This window comes from Oryzias latipes, chromosome 16, assembly GCF_053564925.1.
Source record: "Oryzias latipes strain Hd-rR chromosome 16, Olatipes_Hd-rR_3.1".
Lineage (NCBI taxonomy): Eukaryota > Metazoa > Chordata > Actinopteri > Beloniformes > Adrianichthyidae > Oryzias > Oryzias latipes.
The window spans coordinates 17,744,920-17,762,500 of NC_136252.1; the positions used below are offsets into that span (position 1 = coordinate 17,744,920).

A 17,581-nucleotide genomic window follows, 5' to 3' on the forward strand; every position below is an offset into this window, starting at 1 on the left:
AATTTTTAATCAAATGTTTGAATGCTTTGGATTCTGTGTGTTAGACGTTCTTTATAGATTTGATCATTTAAATCCAGCGTTTTGGGGTTATTTTTGTTGATAGAAACATGGGGATTTAAAAAAATGAATCAATGCAGGATCTGAACATTGATTTGAACTGCAAGTGAAGCTACAGCGTCAGCGGTGTCCTTAAGTAGCTTTTCATGGCTCCTCGCGGGTCATGTAAGGACATTTTGGCTGCCAGCCGGGGTGAGAAGTGTTTACAGTCCTTTGTGTTGACATTCCAGAGTCTGCTCTTTGTGAGGAATATTATACTATTATAACACCGATCTAACCCCCCAGCTAATGGTAGAAATTAAGATAACTTGTTTAAACACTTAGCAAAAATGTTTGGAGAGACCAGAAAAGTCGCCGAGGAATGACGTCAGCACGTATTACATTGAATGATGACGCCGTTCGATTATTAAAAAAAAAAAAAATCAGCCGTTTAAAAAATATCTGAGAATTGGGTCAGTGCACGAGGCGGGACAGACGGGTTCAGAATGCGTCCTCTCCGCTCCAGGTTTGACTTCTCGTGTTTTCTTTAGCTAAGACGCGCCTCAGCGGTAAAATAACCTGTTCTGACGAGGTGAGACTGAGAGAGATGTCCGGCGCTTCAGCATCTGCAAACGAGAGCCGTTTAGACCGGGTCGGACTGGGTTCTGGGGTACCAACCCTCTTTTTAAAATATATTTATTTATTTAGAACGTTGACGCTAGAACCGCGGCTCTGAGGGCTTAGCTGAGAGACAGAAACGCCGGTAGATGCCAAGCTGAGAACCTGGAGGCTGCTCGGTCGAGACCCAGGAAATCCCAGTCCTGCCTCGTCCCTTCAGCCTGGTAGCAACACGCGTTTCAGTAGTTCTCGTAAGTTTACCGCCGCGCGCGCCTGAACGACATGGCCCGGCTAACACTAGCTAGTGGGTTTACGCCTGATGATGATGATGCAGACCCAAATGATGCCTTTTCACCATAGTCTGTCAATAATATAACTCACTAGCTTACACCTCCACGACGTGGAATTACTGATTCAAACAACCTCGCTGTGAAAACAGTTTTTATTATTAGTATGTTTGACGAAAAGAAATAAAATCTACTTGCAGGTAATGAGACATAAAGACTATTGCAGATGTGTTTGACAGTGCTATGATTTGCTATAACCCGGTCATTTGTATAATAAAAGCTATTAAATTAGATAACTACTACCAATAATGAACAAATATTTGATTAGAACTCCTTCTTTGGTGAATCAACTCCACACCACTTAGTCCTCCCACTCAGTTAATGTGTGAATGTTCCTGTGCATGATGGAGGCTCAGGGTTGTACTTTAGTTGTGTGGGAGACTGCCTTTTGTATGTGGACAAGTCTCAAAACAAGACTCTTTAAAAAGATTTTTAATTGATGCCAGCATTTGTTTAAAATCCATGTGAAGGTATTGAATGATTAAAATCAGATGTAGTTAAAGTTAAAGTACTATTATCCCACTTTCTTAGGTCTAAAGAGGTTGATTAAATGCTGATTTTCATTCGCAATTATTGAACATCTTTTTTTTTCTGTTTACATGATACAATGTTTTTTTGTTTTTTTAAATTGTCCTGCAAGCAAGCGTTATTTTTCATTTTTAGGTTTGGGATAGCCTCTTGTTTTAGAATGATGGATGTAGAGCCAAAGGTTTTTTGTATTTCTGCATGGCCACAGGGGGGGGTTAACAGGGTCCTCTCACAGCGAGAAGGCCCTGGTTCCAATCCCAGCGTGGTCATTTCTGTGCGGAGTTCTCCTTGTTCATGCGTGGGTTTTCTCTGGGCACTCCAGCTTCCCCTCACAGTCCAAAAACAAGCTTTATAGATTATTTGGGGATTCTAAATTGTTCTTAGGTGTGAATGGTTTCTGTCTGTGTGTGACCCTGTGATTGGCTGTCCAGGGTGTACCCCGCCTTTGCCTAACAGTAGCTGGGTAGGCTCCAGCAACCCCATGACCCTGAGCAGGAATTAGTGGGTTTAAAAAATGGATGAATGGATTTGTTTCTTTGCTTCTGTGCATTGGGTTCACTATATTAACTGTATCATGTTACCTGTAAGCTTAACTCACGAATTCATCAATTGTTAACATTGAGTGTCAATGTTTAAAATAGAATGTGTATGACCTATTTGTTTTTTTTGCTTTCTCATAAACTCTTAATTCCAGACCTTTTTGAATAAGCAAGCATGTGAACCTTCAGGGCCCTGCCGCAGTTCTCTTTCCTAAGGAGCACACAGTCTGACAATGTCGAGTCGCCGGAAATCCACCACACCATGCATGGTGCTGCCTTCTGATGTGTTAGAGCCGGAGACCGCAGAGGACAAAACAGATCGGGTGAAGGAGAAAGAGGCAAACGATGAAGACAAAGAGGAGAAAGTGAAGGAAGCAAAAGAGCTAGGCTCCACTTCAGAGGAGCATGGTCAGGTTGTAGTGGTTGTTCCCACTCCACCTGCTGCCGGTAAGAAACGCAAGCTCAGAAACTTTACAAATCCGTGAACTTGAAGGATAAATAACCTTTCAGTAACTTTGTGTAGGTGGGTCTTTTAATCAAACAATTCATTGTGTCTCCCCTGTAGATGAGGTGAGTGTCTCCGCTGTAGAATGCAATGAAGAGGCTGACTGTACGTTGAGGAGCGGAACTGCAGATCCTCCCGAGGATTCAAGTGCCGATCCGTCTCTCCAAGAGCAGCAGAAGGATTCACCTGGGGGAGGAGGAGGAGGAGGAGGAGCAGACCCCGCTGCCATGTCCGCCATTTCTCTCAGTAAAACTCCAATTATGAGGTTGAGGACCAAATCAGAACCCAAGAGAATCGCAGTGTCCCTGAAGTCTGTCGATGAGATTGCAGAGGGTTTGGCGGCAGCGGATGAGAGGGAGCTGGGTGGAGAGCTGGAACCAATAGAAGCCCCTCTGGGACCCATGACACCCGTGGAAATGTTTCTGCACGACTCAGTGAAGTTCGGGGGAGGCAGCTTCCTGTTCAGTCCACCATCAGAACAGCAGAGAAAATCGTCGGTTTTAAACCCCACCGTTGTGCCTGCTGGCCTGGCACAGGTAGAGTGCAAAGACCACTTTCTTCTAAGTTGTTTTTTTTTCCTGCAAAACTGGATGTAGAAACGCAACCAATATGTGACATTTCACTCCATATTTTCAAATTAAAAGCTTCAAAACCTTCAAACTTTCCTACACTGTGTGTTCTCACTAACAAGTTAAAGATTGTCAACACAGTAGCAGTTGTGTAAGTTGTGTCAGGAGGAACACCTTATAGTGGGCTGTAATTATGTAACTATCCTTATGAAGCATCAGCTGCAATCTGTATCCCTTCTTTTGTTCCAGGTCCTTTCTGCGTTTCAGGCCCAACAAAGTGCAGCAGCAACATCTCATCCTCAGCTGCTGATTCCTGTTAGCAGCATCCCCTCCTACAGTGCAGCCATGGACACCAACCCCCTCCTCTGCAGTGCTTACAAGAAGTTTCCCTACCCCTCCATGGCAGAAATCCGCAACCTGGCAGCACAGACACAGTTCACAGAGGAACAGATAAAGGTTAGAACTTCTTAAAGTTTCCTCAGTTTGGGACTGCGGACCCTGTATTTCTTCATGCAGCAGGTGTTCTCTTTATGTCCTTTACTAAGAATAATCCCTGTTGTCATAACAGTGTGTATGGATTATAGGGGAGGAGGCAAAAACTAACCATAACTGAAATGCCGTAAATTGGTTTTGTTTTTCTGTCCACTATTCTTCATAGTTTTACTTTAAACATCCTTATTTTTTTCCGACACCGATTCAGGATTTTCAAATGTTCTTTTCTATTTCATTTAGTTTGAAAACAGCTCAGTTTGTCTTCACGGCTCTTTCTTGCTTGATCTCTGCACAGGTGTGGTTGTCAGCCCAACGACTGAAGCACGGCGTGAGCTGGACTCCAGAGGAAGTCGAGGAGGCCAGGAGGAAACAGTTCAACGGAACGGTCCACACCGTGCCTCAGACTATCACCGTCATACCTGCACACCAGCTGTCAGCTGCTGCTAATGGACTGCAGTCCATCCTGCAGACCTGCCAGATAGTTGGCCAGCCTGGCCTCATGTTCACACAGGTAAGACAGTTAACCTATTTGTTTTATTCTTTTGGTGGAGGGAGCCTAACACCATCCTTACTGGCACTTGATTTGTCCTGTATTTAACCAGGGAAATTTAACTAGAGATTTCATTTTTTTCTCAGAAGTATTTAATGTTAAAGTTGCCCTTCTGAACTGTACATTTGTCTGTTTGCTATCCTGCAGGTTTGTCCAGGTGGACCTCTTCCAGTGACTAATCCTATCACCCTGACCGTGACGGGACTGCCCACTCAGTCCCAGAGCGCCACCAAATCTTGTCAGCCTTCTCCAGCAAACAGCGAACTGAAACGGGCTACCACGATCCAGCCTCCATCTCTGTCTCCTCAGGTAAGGACCTGACTTTAATCTCCCTTTTGGAGTGGTTGATGTTAAAAAAAACAAGTTTATAATTTCTAGAATTTGGCCTGTCCTGGTGGCTTTCACTCTTGGATAATCCTGTAACATCATGGCTTTTGCAGACATGTAATCATTTTCGCTTTTATCTTTCTGTACGGAGGAATTCCAGTTATATTTTTGATTAATGAATGACTCTTGACCAATGAACAATTTTTTTTTACTTCTCAGGAGAACTCGGCACTCAGTGCTGATAACTTCAACATGCGACCTAAGAAATCCAAAGAGCAGCTGGGAGAGCTGAAGGCCAGCTACATGAAAAACCACTTTGTTACAGATGCAGAAATTGCCCGCTTGATGAAAATTACCAACCTGACAAAGGGGGAGATCAAAAAGTGGTTCAGCGACACCCGATACAACCAGCGCAACTCCAAAAACAGTCATGTCATCATTTTCCACGACGGAGGGCCGAGAGAAGGTAGCAGCTTTAGCAGTGCTGCCAACACCCCAATAGTTATCGACTCAAGCGATGAAACGCCAGCTTCTCCTCATCCTCCACACACTCCTCCTGTCAAGGAAAAAGAGTCACGGCCCAAAACATGGAACCCTTTTCCCGACTTCACACTACAGAAGTTTAAGGAGAAGACTCCAGAGCAGCTTGTGGTGCTGGAGGAAAGTTTTGAGAGAAGCAGCACTCCGACCGACGAGGAGCTGAGTCGACTCAGGACGGAGACAAAACTGACAAGAAGGGAGATTGACGCCTGGTTCAGCGAGAGGCGAAAAGTTCCATCTGCAAGTTCTTCGTTCCCAGACTCCGGGAGAGGGAAAGGGAAGACGGACGCTACAAAGACAGGAGAGGCAGAGGAAGCAGATTCATATTCCCCCTCTGCCTCCTCATCTCGAAAGGACAGCCAAACTCCTCCAGGAAGTTGCAGCAAGAGGCCGCCTGGGTGCAGCAAGAAAGAAATGAGAGATAAAACGAAAAAGACTCCGGAGCAGCTCCATATTCTAAAATGTGCCTTTGTGCGGACCCAGTGGCCCACCCCAGAGGAGTACGACCAGCTGTCGGAGGAGAGTGGCCTTCCTCGACCCTACATCGTCAGCTGGTTTGGGGACTCGCGGTACTCCTGGAAAAACGGAAACCTGAAGTGGTTCTTTCAGTACCAAAGCGGCAGCGTGGAGAGGCCGAGCAGCGGGAGCGGCAGTAAACCGGGAGGGGCTGGCGGGGGTCGCAAAAGACGTGGGCGAAACCGTGGTTGGGGCCGATCCCGGAGCAGGAAGCAGCCAAAGAGATCCAGCCATTCAAGTGCAGATTATAAATGCCCCCTGTCTAAAAAATTCAAGACCGGGAAGGACTTTTTAAAGGATTACTACTTAAAACACCACTTTCTCAATGAGCAGGATCTGGATGAGCTCGTCACCAAGACTAACATGAGCTACGAACAGGTATTATATATCATTCAATTACACTTAATAACATTGAAGTTTGTTGAAGTAATTAGCATTTCATACTATTCGACTTTTTCTGGAGCAACATTCTTCTCTGTTTTAGTATTTTATTCAATCGCTAAATTGTCTTTCCCTTCCAAATCTATCCATCAAAGCTCACCTCAACACCTACAAAAGTCCTTTTTTATTCTCCTTCCTTATTCAGACTTTCTTTTGTGCTTCACTTAAATGTTGATGCCTTTACTTCCTCTCAGATCTCTGTGATCTAAGAATAAAACTCTTGGTTTTTAGAGTTTTTTTGTTTGCATTTTTTGCCTAATTATCTTTAAAAAGGCTGACAACAGCCTAAATTGTCTTTTCTTAACTTGGAAAGATAGATTTTTTTTTTTTGTAATTACTGATGTGTTTTTTAAGTTAGTGTGAAGGCTTCAGGAAACTGAAACTCTGGCTTTCACAGAGGCAACCACACTTCCTGAGTATCAGTAAAGACGCCTAAACCACAATCTAATTGGTAATTCATTATAGGTTTCTCACCAAGACTTGATTTCTATTGTAATTCTATAATAAAATGGTTTTCAGTTCAGTTCATAGGTAATATTGCATTAAAAAAAATATTGTGCCAATGTTTATCTGAAGTTGTAGGTGTTTTATTTTTAAGTAATCACTTTTTTTCATGTCTTGACATACAAAGGCAACAATTTTAGATATAAAATATTGATTTGACATCATTGGAGTAGCAGATAAAAACATGAATGAGTAGAGTTGTTATGTCTCCAGACCTCTGCTGTCAGGTTCACACATATTCCTGTCTCTAAAGGTGAGGGAGTGGTTCGCTGAGGTCCAGAAACGCTTGGATATGGGCGCCGACCCCTTCATGGAGCTGGCCTCGGGGCGAGCAGACGGAGACAAAAGAGGGGAGCTAGGCGAGACATCAGCGCCCACCGAGGAGCGGATAAGCCCGGGGATGGGAGATGAAGATGACGACGATGATGCTGAAGAGGATGACGGTGAGGACACGGACGACAGCGAGGTTTGGGAGCCGTCGCGTAGCGTCAAGAAGTCCTTGTCCGTTTCAGAAGACTAGTGAGAACGGAAGGCAGGTTGGAACTTGAATGTTACAAGAGGAGATCTGCATTAATTCATGCTGGAAGACTTTTAGCTAAACCAATCGTGTTTTATTTCCCTCCTAATAGGCTTGTCTGTCACCTTAAATATTCCTAATTTGATTGTTTTTTTTAAACATGTCTCTGTGACTAAATAAGTGGACTATTAGCTTTAGCTCACTCTTTCAGTACTTTTACTAAAAGTTAGAAAGTCTGATGAAAGTTGGCTTGTGTTACACAAAGTGTTGTCAAAGTTCACCATTCACAGTCTTTAAGATGAACCGATGACAAAAAAACTCTTCAGATCAAATAATTACCCCAAACTAAATAATCCATCCATTCATTCATCACTCTGAAGAGGTGATGGATCCTGTGAGGAGTTTACCGTTTGCGCGTCCTCCTCAGATTTACCTGTCTTGCTGGATTCAACCTGAAAGGGTGTGGTTATTTATGTGTTTGTGTTAGGAGTGTTCTAATGTTACAAGTAAGTTGAGATTCGAACGTAATGAATGTCTCACCACGCGTTCTGCACGAAACCACTGAAAAAGGACTTTCAAAAGTGACAAGCGTGTCAACCGTTTGAGATCCCTGCTGAGCAGCGTCCACAAGGACGGCGTCAAATATCCGATAGTGGATGTTTGTTGTTTTGTTTATGTTTATTTCTAGCACCTTTAAAGTGATCTCAAGTGCCAGATAATGCAAATCAGAAGATTTTTGAGCATTGTTTGATGTGAAAAACGGAGGCCTACAGTTGTGCTTTTAAGTAGTAATATGAACCCTGCTCATCCCTCGGTGATAATGATTTATAAATGATCTGATTTGATTATGCACAGGTTTTAAACGTGATGTGCCACATGATCTTCTGCAGATTTAAAGACAATAGACCTGTTGTGCCAAAGCACTGCACAATGACTAATGTCCACTGCTAGATGGACACCGTTTTCACAGAAAGCAGTATTGAAGTCGCAGACCAAACTCTGTAAACGACAGCTCCAGCTGCAGATCCAGGGCAGATGTGGATAAAAAAAAAATTCTGAATCAAAACCCTTGTCGTTTTAAAGCATTTTAAATTAAAATGTGATTCTGCACTGGAAAAAAAATCATAGGAAGCACCTCAATCCAAAAGAAAAATGCACTTTGTCCACTTTTAAAATGAGTGGAATAAATCCTGATTAGCCACCTTACTCTCATTAAACCATGAAATGGCTCTGAGAGACCAAAACACACTGAACCATTGTTTGGCCTTTTTTTTTACTTGATCATCAATGGATGTTTATTGAAAAGAACAATCTGTTGTACAAATTTCATCTTTTGTAACCCCATTATTGACAAAAGGCTGCTCTTTTAATGTAAAAAATGAGACTTGATCTTTTCCTTAAAATGACTGGAATTTGTCTTTGGTCTTGTTTTGTGACACAAATGGTACAGCACCTTCCCAAAAACCAATTTCTGTAAATGTTATCAATGCCTTGTCCTCTACAATTGCCTGCAACAACAACAGACTGACATGCAGACATGCTTTTATAGTTAGGATCTTTAAAAAACGAGAAAAAAAAAAGCTGGTTTAGGAAGCTGAAGATCTTCAAAGAATCGGTGAGGCCTGATGATTGCAGCAGAAAGTCTTCCAATGGACGCCCTGTTTGTGTTTTCCTCACAGATCACTGCTATAAGACAACATACCAGCTGCTGTCTCATTTATTGTTCCTTCCTGTAGTCGGAAACTGTTGAAGCCTTATCTTTAAACCTGCTAGTGTGCATGGCGTGCTCCTCTTTAAGACGGACTTTACCTATTTGACTTTGATAATCAAAATCGTTTTCTAAAGAAATACATGTCCAAACTAAACTGTGACTCTAGAAAAAGTTGTTTTTTCTGATATGAAAAGATTCCTACATACTGGAGTTTGCTTACTTTTTCTAGATCTTTAAAAAAAGAAAAAATCAGCACCTCGCTGTTCCAGGTGTTTCTGGATTTTCTCACAAGGCTCTTGTCAGCAATTTGAAACAATTTTGTCAAAATAAATCTTTTTTAGAAACTTTCAATTTGTTGTTTTTAGGACCTGAAGGTGAGAAATGGACATTTCTTTATGTATTAGCAAGAGCCTTTTCACCAATTAACAGCTTTATGATGTGAAAGTGTCATGTTTGCAAAAACCCAGACAAGTAACAGCTCCTTCTGTTTGTACTACGCTGTATGTGAAGTATATTCTGGGCTGAACTACATCCAAAGCTTTAATTATACTACAGTTTATTACCAAGTCCAAATTTGCCAAGTTTTAGTTCCTTTTCCTTGATGTTTTTTGACTTTTGGAGACATGTTTGGAGTACCTTTCCTGCCTGGGACAAACAGATTTCTAAACTAAGGTGAAACTGTTGAAGAAAAGTCAGAGATCAGTCACCTGCCAGCATTTTAAACCCTTTTATAAGCTGTTCACTCTTAGTGTTAAGCTAGTCCACAGTAAGAGTAGTTTAGCTCTAAAACTTCTAAGCATCATGGCCTCGCTCTTTTATTCTGTGCCCTTTTTTTCCACAATACTTGGCTGTTCCTTCTACGTGTTCTATCAATGCAGCAGCTCCATAGACTGGACTTTGATAGAGTCCTGTCAGTGTTTCTCAATGGCTTTTTGAATGGAAAAATATACAATCACAACTCAGAGGAAAATATAAGTTCCTTATTCATTTGGTTTTTTTTTAAACTAGCACGATATGAGGAAAACTCGCGATTTGCGATATTAAGTATCAATATTGCAATGAGGATATAACTTGTAATACATGAACAAATAACAAAACAACCGAAAACATCATTTCCATTTCACTGCCACAGTTTATATCTTATAGAAGAGTCAACATCTCCTAAATTATACTCCAAATAACCCTCGTCTACATAGGAGGTGAACATCTAACATGGCTTCATCCGATTGGTCGAATGCATAAATGGATTTATTTGATTCTTTAAACACTTCAAGCTGCCATAAGAGTGTTTTAGCACATTTGAGGTAAGCATTTAACACAAATGTTGCCGTCTTTTGCGATATGGGTATGGTACCACTTGATATCGCGATAACGATAAATTTGCGATTTATTTTGCAGGTCTATTTAACACATTTACACAAAAAAAAGTAATTTTAACTCATATTAATTGCTCAATGTATTTTCGAAATGATGTTTAAAACTTTAACATGATTTTCTGTTTTGTTTGTCACAAATGCCAACATTTTAAAGGAAACATTTCCAGGTTTTTTTTAAAAATCATGAAGGCAGGTTGACTCCAGAAAAATATCAAAAGGATCTAAGTATTTTCATAAATTCTATATACATGCCAGCACTGTTTTCACTGAGTTGTGATTCTATATTCAAAAGTTGTAATGCAAACTACTTTATATTGTGGAGTTGAGCTAAGAGCAAACAAAAAAACAACATTGTGATCTTCATCAGTGGATTGTATGCAGTCCTGCTGTCCTCAACTGCAGGTACATCATCTATCAAGTTTTTACATATCTGTTCATGTTATGGTCTCTGATTAATGACACCAAATAATGTTAGGCAACCTTAATGTCTCAAAAGACATTTGTTAATTAGCTTTTTTTTTCGTTAGTGAAAGGAAAAATTAACAAAACTTGAGCTGCCCGCCCATAAACTCAACCCACAATCAAACTGTAGACTTTTTTACTCTACCAATAAAAATTAATAAATGAAGCTTCTTCATTTCAAACCCTTTAGATTTCTGTCAGTAATTTTGAAGTTCCTAACAAAATGTTTAAAAAAAAATAAAAAACCTGTAAGGAATGGCTCAGTGCAGAGTTTTTGACTTTAGCAAAAACAAAAAAGATTCTTTTTTTTAAAGGTTGAACTCTGACTTAATTTAAATGTAAAACATTTTTATTGAAATCCTGACTTGTGAATGCGTGTATTGTAAAGTTGTTGTACTTTTCCCTTTTTGTACATTCATATATTCGACTTGTGTACTTTGCCACAGTCCTACAGTGCTCTTCACGTGTTCCCCGTATTTACACCGGTAGTAGGGTGGAGGTTTTATTCAGATTCCAATGTTTTCCTTATTCCCCTAGCTCTGTCACATTTATACAGGAACAACATTCAATTGAAAATTGTGATGTGAAATGTATTTCACAACGATTGTGTTTTTGTTTTATGTACGCCCCCCAGATGTTGAATCAAACAATATTGGGTATTTTCCTTCAATTCTTTGTATATTTTCCTTTTTTTTCTGACTTGAGGCAGCCGTTACAATTAGTTCCAAAGATATATTTTAGAAAACATTCAGCTCAAACTAAGATTTGTCAAATATGTTACATATATTTTGACTTTGTTTGAAGACATAGGTTGAATTATTTAACTGTCCTCCACCATGAAGTGTTACAAAAGTGATGTCAGCCATGCGTATGATCAAAAATCCCAACAAAACGGCTGAAACTGGCGTTGCTCTGTGTCTGTGTCCCCTGTACATCTGAAGTCTGTTAAGTATCTGTTTGAATTTGTTGTTACTAGGCGGAATGACAAGCATGTGTTCGGTGTTTCTGCAGTATTGGTTTAGAAAGCAGTCAGTGTTGATTTAACGCCCCCAGCTGTTGTTTGGCTTTATTTCTAACTTGATTTTAAAAAGTTAGCTATTTATTTTTTTTAATTGTTTGAGGACAATTCCCAATCAATTTGGATCAAGCGATGTGCACTTGTACAAAACAAATGTTTTTGTCAAAAATAAATCCTTTGAAAAACACACTTGTCTGATTGTCATGTGTTGAAAACATTCAGTGGTTGTTATAAATGATCAAAATCCAACCTTTTGAATCATTAATTAAATCTAAGTCTAAATGTTACCTTACAGCATTAGTTATAGAATGGTTAATGAAAAAGAAGTAAATAAGAAATCTTACTTGATTTTCTCATTGTGAATAAAATAAATAAAACTTGAGTTTGTCTACATTTGCTCATGTTTTCTTTTCTTAAAGCCTACCAAAATATTTCTTCTTAACAAATTTAGTTGATTTGTCGTTTTCCTGAAACACAGCTTCAAGTTTTCTTCGAGAGATACTTCTCAGTCTTGTTAGTGGATGGATCTACTACATAAATTTCAGATCAGATTTCTGATATACATTTACAAAAAAGTATCCATATTTCAAAAGGAACAAACACATCAAGAGCACAACAAACAAGATTACACACAGACGTTTACGCTTGATAAAATCTCAGGCTAAACCTCCTTTTAACCTGAGGATTAACTAATAAAGTTGTGTTTTTTTTTCCGAAAAACACGCAAAAAAAAAAACTATCTTTGCCCTCTTGGTAATTGTGTAAAGACTTTAAGAAATTGATTCCAAAGGATTATTAAGGATTAAGGTGTTATGTTTTTGCTAGTTAAACAATTGTAGGAAAAAACTATTTTATTAAGATATAAAAAAAGGCCTTTAATGGCAGAGAACTTTTAGACCAGATAGTTTGGGTCTTTGATTTGACAAACTATCGAACATATTAAATGTCATGTAAAAAAAAAAAAAAAAAAAATATATATATATATATATATATATATATATATATATATATATATATATATATATATATATATATATATGTATATATATATATATATATATATATATATATATATATATATATATATATATATATATATATATATATATATATATATATATATATATATATGTATATGTCTATATATATATATATGTCTATATAGCCATTCTTATTATAGCTCTTGTAAATGTTTTGAATTCTAATACTACTACTACTAATAATAATAATAATAATAATAATAATACTAATAATAATAATAATAAAATCATTTTTTAATCCAATCGGAACCTTTCTTTCCGGAACTTAAAATATGGGCTCATGTTTTGGTGGTGTAGCTGATGATGAAGGACCGTATGTCCGTCTAAACATGTTTGAAGTGTTGTAGGAGGTATTCGTTTGTTGTTTTGTTCCAGATGGAGATATTTGGAAGTACATTCGATGACTCCGTGTTTTCGGAGGCCAGAGACCGAGTATGTGAGTCTCTGACATCATATAACCCCAAGATGTGTGAGGCAGAGGTGAGTGAATGAACGGATCTTCAAAACGTTAATTAAACGATCATCAACGCTGTGGTACTTTAACACTTTTGTCACCTCTTAATTAGGCAAACCTTAGTTAAAAAAGAGAATAAGCCAGATATCATCTTGTTCCAGCTGTGATAAATGAAACTATTCAAAACAAAAAACGTAAAGAGCCCAAAAGATAAAAAGAGAGGTTTGCTTGGTGAAGAATTTCTTTATTCTAATAAAATTCCATATCATCGTTAAGTTCCAAAGCTTCACTCATATTAGGAAGGAGAATGCGTTTGTTGGATCATAAGATCAAAATGAAGAAATAAGTATTTTCAGAAACAAAACAAAAATGTTGTGCAGACCTCATGTTTTATCTTACTTTTCTTTTTCTATAAATTTTTCTTTAGGTCAATAAGGGGGGAAGGTGCAGCATGGCATTACAATACTTGTTTGTCCTCAACCTGTTCCATTGAAAGACTGCCATGTAGAGAAATGTTTGAAGGTGTTTGTGCTCTTCATCTCTTTTGCGCAGTGGTTTTGTGAAGGTGCTGCTTTGGAAACAGACGATGCAATAGAGAAACAGAAAGTTTACAAGTTTAGAGGAGACCTGGCCATGAGAAAAGGGAACTATCAGGTAAACAAAACCAACACTTTGATCCTCACCTTTTGACTAAACGCACAAATGTTTGCTAAAATGACAAAGAACAGACAGAGAGGAGATGAATTTAACCAACCAGGAATAGTAACTCTGTAAACATATTTCTGAACATATTTGGCAAAAATAATTGCAGCATGACCAAAGGAGGAAAAAATAAATGCTCTCTCATGCAGGTTAAAGCTGCAAACCCACCATATTGTTTGCATCCTGTTCTGTTTCCTCAGAAAGCCTTAGAAGCGTACAACAGCTGCCTGCAGTGGATTGCTGACAACAACCTGACCATTAGGCGGGATGTGCTGGAGGGAATGGCTCGATGCTGCACCAAACTAGGACAGAGAGACCGAGCTCTGGACTTGGTTGATTTACTGGTAAATGCCTTCTTTTATAGGGACTTTATTTTTGAAACACGCTGTAAGGAACATTTTATCGTTGTATTCCTGATTTTCAGATGAAAATGGAATGAAATGTTTTACGTTTGTGCAATAAGATAAAGTGGAAAACAGGTTTAGAAGAAATAGGTGTTGATGTATTTGACAATAAGATGACTAATAGTTCCTTTTTTGCTTAAACCTATAAGTTTAGATATTAAAATCATTTTTTTAAAAACATTTTTTAAGATAAATATATTAATCCTGTATAAAATGTATGATTTTCAAATTAAAAGGTGTACTTAACAGGCAACTCAGTTATTTATAGAGTTAAACTTAATAAAACTTGCAAAAGTTTTGATCTTTATATAAGTATATTATCTGAAAAAAGCTTCTTGTACATCGGTATTCATTTAGCAACAAATTCATGACAGTGATGTGAATGGAAAGTAGGTGGCATAAAAGACAGCTTTAAGAAAAAGTTTGAACTAAAGAGAATCATTTACTCTGGAAAGTATACTTTCTCATATTTTATGCCAGTTTTAAAACACACTTTCAAATATTAAAATCTGAAAAGTATTTTTATTTTACTTTTCAGAGCAAAGAAGCCTCAAACACCTGTCACCTGACAAGTCTGCTGCTGCTAAAGGTCAGTATCAAGCACTCACCCATCATGTCATCAGTTTAATTGTAGCTCCATCAAAATCGAGCATTTGTGAAATCATTTAGGAGGAAAATCTGGCTGTTTCTCCTGCAGGTCAGCGTACATCAGCATTTTGGATCTGTGAGATCAAAGATATCCTGTCTGCAGCAGCTGTGCAGCCTGCTTCCCTTTAACCCCTGGCACTGGCTGAGCTTAGGACAGGTGTGTTTGCAGCTACTCGACCCCAACCCAGCCATAGGTAAGCAGAGTCATCATTTCTCTAGGTGCTGTTTCTGTGTTGTTCCATTGGCCTGCAGTGTAATCTGTTTGCAGCAGTGGAGGGTCTGCATCTAGAGGAGGAAGAGGAACTCCACAAGGACTGGATCTGGCTCAAAGCCTGCATCAGTTTCATCAGGACAAGGTACAGTTTGTGGACGCATGTGCTGTTCAAAAACGGCACACGTACCTGTTGTCTACATTTAAATCACATTTAGATATTCCTCAGATCCCTTAGAAATTCAGTGCAGGAATTTACAGATTCCAGAATTTACCGGGAATTTATTATTTACTTGTGCAAGAAATTGAAGAAAAAAAAGTTCTTGCTGAGACTTATCAGAAGCAAATTTGTATTTTAACTTTTCTAGTTGGAAGAATGCACTTTCAAATTGAGTGTAAGAGATGAGCTCATCAGGAAGATGTCCTCTCTGCGTTTCACAGATTGCTGTTAAGAGTCCTTCGGCAGCAGCAGTCCTCTTTTGTGCTGCAGCGCAGCAGAAGGGCGTTAGAGATCACAGAGGAGGCGCTACGGCGCTTAAACCCTAAAGAAAAAACACTCCAGACTCTTACTGAGGTGAGAGCTCTGCTTTTTATTCCTGTTTTCCCGAAATATGAACCGTCTGCTTGAATGTAAAGTAGTGAGGTGAGTTGAACTGATTCCAGATTTCCAATCTCCCAGGTGATGTCAGAAGATCTGATTCCAGAAAAGATGAGGGAGGACTTTCAGGACGGGGAGAGCCTGTCCAGCGTGTGCTTGCAAGGCTTCAGAGAGCGATGGTGGAGCAAGGTCCAACTGACATGTGCTGCAGACCGAAACGGGGAAGAAAAAGCCACAACACTGCAGTCACTCATGTCACCTTAAACATTTCTATGAATGTTTTAAAGATTCTGCAATATTTAAAATAAAGGTTTGCTTGTTTCTAATGTGTAAGTGTATAAAGATGATTGTTTTTTGCACTGTAAATATACATTTTAAAACTCACATTTTTTTTTGCTTTAAATAAAAAAATGGAAATGTTTTTTAGTTTTTATAATGAATACACAAACTATGAAACCCTGTTCTGAATGCTACATGTTTGAGCAGATGTGCTCATTTTAAATCTACGTTGTCAAATCTGTGTATTTTCACAGACAAATTATGACTTTTTCTACGTGATTTTAAAGTCTGTAAACAGCATTTACACAAACGTTTGAAGTCTACACTGCGCTCAGTGGCCTGCTGTGCCTCTCTCATTCATGCTCTTGCTTCTTTCCAGCGATGCGTTCACTGTTCTCTGGAGTGGCCTCCACCCCAGCTGTTCTGTCACGTGAATGCCACTGAAAGAGTGGTGTCTCACCACATCTCTGGAGCCTACAGATGGGTAATTCTGCTGAGCCCAGTTGGATCTCTGTAGATTTCCCCGCTGGTACATGCGGGTTTGCAGGGGGGTATTGGCGCTTGGACCTGGCAGATACAGCTTGAGCTCTGCTTGTGTCTTGAGATGAGTTACCATCCGTGCAGGCTGTTGACATGAGAAGTCGGAGTTGGGCTGTGAGCTGAGCAGGCCGGGCGCTTGGCTTCTGGAACTGCTAAAAGCAGACTGAAGGATGGGATTTGCTTGTAAGGCGGGGTATAAGTTGGAGTTATCAGGTGGAACTTCTCTATTTTGTTGAAAGTTGAATTTATTCCAGTGACCTTGTTTATTTGAGGCTTCAGTGAACCCTGAATGTCTGAACGCATGAAAGCCAAGGGGGCTGAGGTTGGAGGTTTTCTTCTGTAGCCACTCGTACTTGGAAGCAGTATTTGGCTCTTTGATCCACTTCTTCTCAGCTGCAGGACTGATGGAACAGCTGATGAGATGAGGAACCAAGCTCGAGGAGGTCTGATCAGGAGCCGTCGTGTTCTGTGGCTTTTCCACCGCTGGACTTTGTTTTTTACCCTTCGCTCCTGGTTCGGCCAAACAGGTTTGCAGCAAAGGAGGCTGATTATCACCATTTTCCCCAGGAGCTTCTCCAGTCAAAAGGGTTGTTGTTGAATTGGTCCAGGATTGTCTCCTGGCTCCATTACCCTCCCAGTGATGCACCGTCTTGGTTTGTTTTGATCTTTGCTTACCGACGTCACTATTCTGAGCTGCAGTAGATGAGTGAAGATGAGGAGTGAGTGGGGCTGGGAGGAAGGTGACAAACCCAGCAACCGACTCAGAGCGGGAGTAAAGTCTGTGAAACTCCTGATGGAAAGGTTTGATGGGGCTCCCCTTCAGGAGGACAGCAAGACTCCGATGGACCTGCCAGGACAGCCACGTGAAACTGTGATGGGGGGGGGAGACACACACACAGTTTGTGCAGTTTTCTTTTTTCTCACACAGCTTGAACAGAAAGGTTTCTTACCTGTATGAACCTGTGAGCACCTCAGCGCCGTCAGTGATGATAAAACTCTCAGCAATCTGACCTGTGAGCTTCCTTCCTGTTTTGGAACAGTAAGTCTGGCCTTGAACACTTCTCACCGACAGCTTCTACAAACAAAAACAACAACTAGCTTCAAAACTA

General features: G+C 39.7%; 3 protein-coding genes across 8 annotated transcripts in view; 2 read left to right on the forward strand and 1 right to left on the reverse strand.

Annotated features, from left to right (window-relative positions):
- The first annotated feature begins 423 nt into the window (after positions 1-423).
- Positions 424-11,783, forward strand: zhx1 (zinc fingers and homeoboxes 1). 3 transcript variants are annotated; one of them, XM_011485097.4, is made up of 8 exons: positions 424-562; positions 2,224-2,515; positions 2,634-3,109; positions 3,392-3,598; positions 3,930-4,145; positions 4,332-4,493; positions 4,731-5,945; positions 6,766-11,783. In XM_011485097.4, exons 2-8 carry the CDS (start codon positions 2,302-2,304, stop codon positions 7,030-7,032), a joined length of 2,757 nt encoding a protein of 918 aa, XP_011483399.1. In that variant the 5' UTR covers positions 424-562; positions 2,224-2,301; the 3' UTR covers positions 7,033-11,783. The 3 variants fall into 3 exon arrangements, with proteins under 3 accessions (XP_011483399.1, XP_020565735.1, XP_078789256.1); XM_020710076.3 differs by having other exon boundaries at positions 530-905; XM_078933130.1 differs by lacking the exon at positions 424-562 and adding an exon at positions 606-628.
- A 1,131-nt stretch (positions 11,784-12,914) lies between these two features.
- Positions 12,915-16,074, forward strand: c16h8orf76 (chromosome 16 C8orf76 homolog). 2 transcript variants are annotated; one of them, XM_023964304.2, is made up of 8 exons: positions 12,915-13,116; positions 13,643-13,744; positions 13,993-14,136; positions 14,735-14,785; positions 14,894-15,038; positions 15,113-15,200; positions 15,497-15,629; positions 15,735-16,074. In XM_023964304.2, exons 1-8 carry the CDS (start codon positions 13,012-13,014, stop codon positions 15,915-15,917), a joined length of 951 nt encoding a protein of 316 aa, XP_023820072.1. In that variant the 5' UTR covers positions 12,915-13,011; the 3' UTR covers positions 15,918-16,074. The 2 variants fall into 2 exon arrangements, with proteins under 2 accessions (XP_023820072.1, XP_023820073.1); XM_023964305.2 differs by having other exon boundaries at positions 15,116-15,200.
- A 54-nt stretch (positions 16,075-16,128) lies between these two features.
- Positions 16,129-17,581, reverse strand: part of fam83a (family with sequence similarity 83 member A) — a 3,943-nt gene continuing 2,490 nt past the window's right edge. For 2 of the 3 annotated variants that reach the window (XM_023964302.2, XM_078933131.1), the window contains 2 exons: positions 17,423-17,547; positions 16,129-17,341 (listed from right to left, as the gene is read on the reverse strand). In XM_023964302.2, the coding sequence (XP_023820070.1) occupies positions 16,264-17,341; positions 17,423-17,547 (1,203 nt within the window). In that variant the 3' untranslated portion in view covers positions 16,129-16,263. The remainder of the gene's footprint in view (positions 17,342-17,422; positions 17,548-17,581) is intronic. The other variant, XM_023964303.2, reaches the window with a different exon arrangement.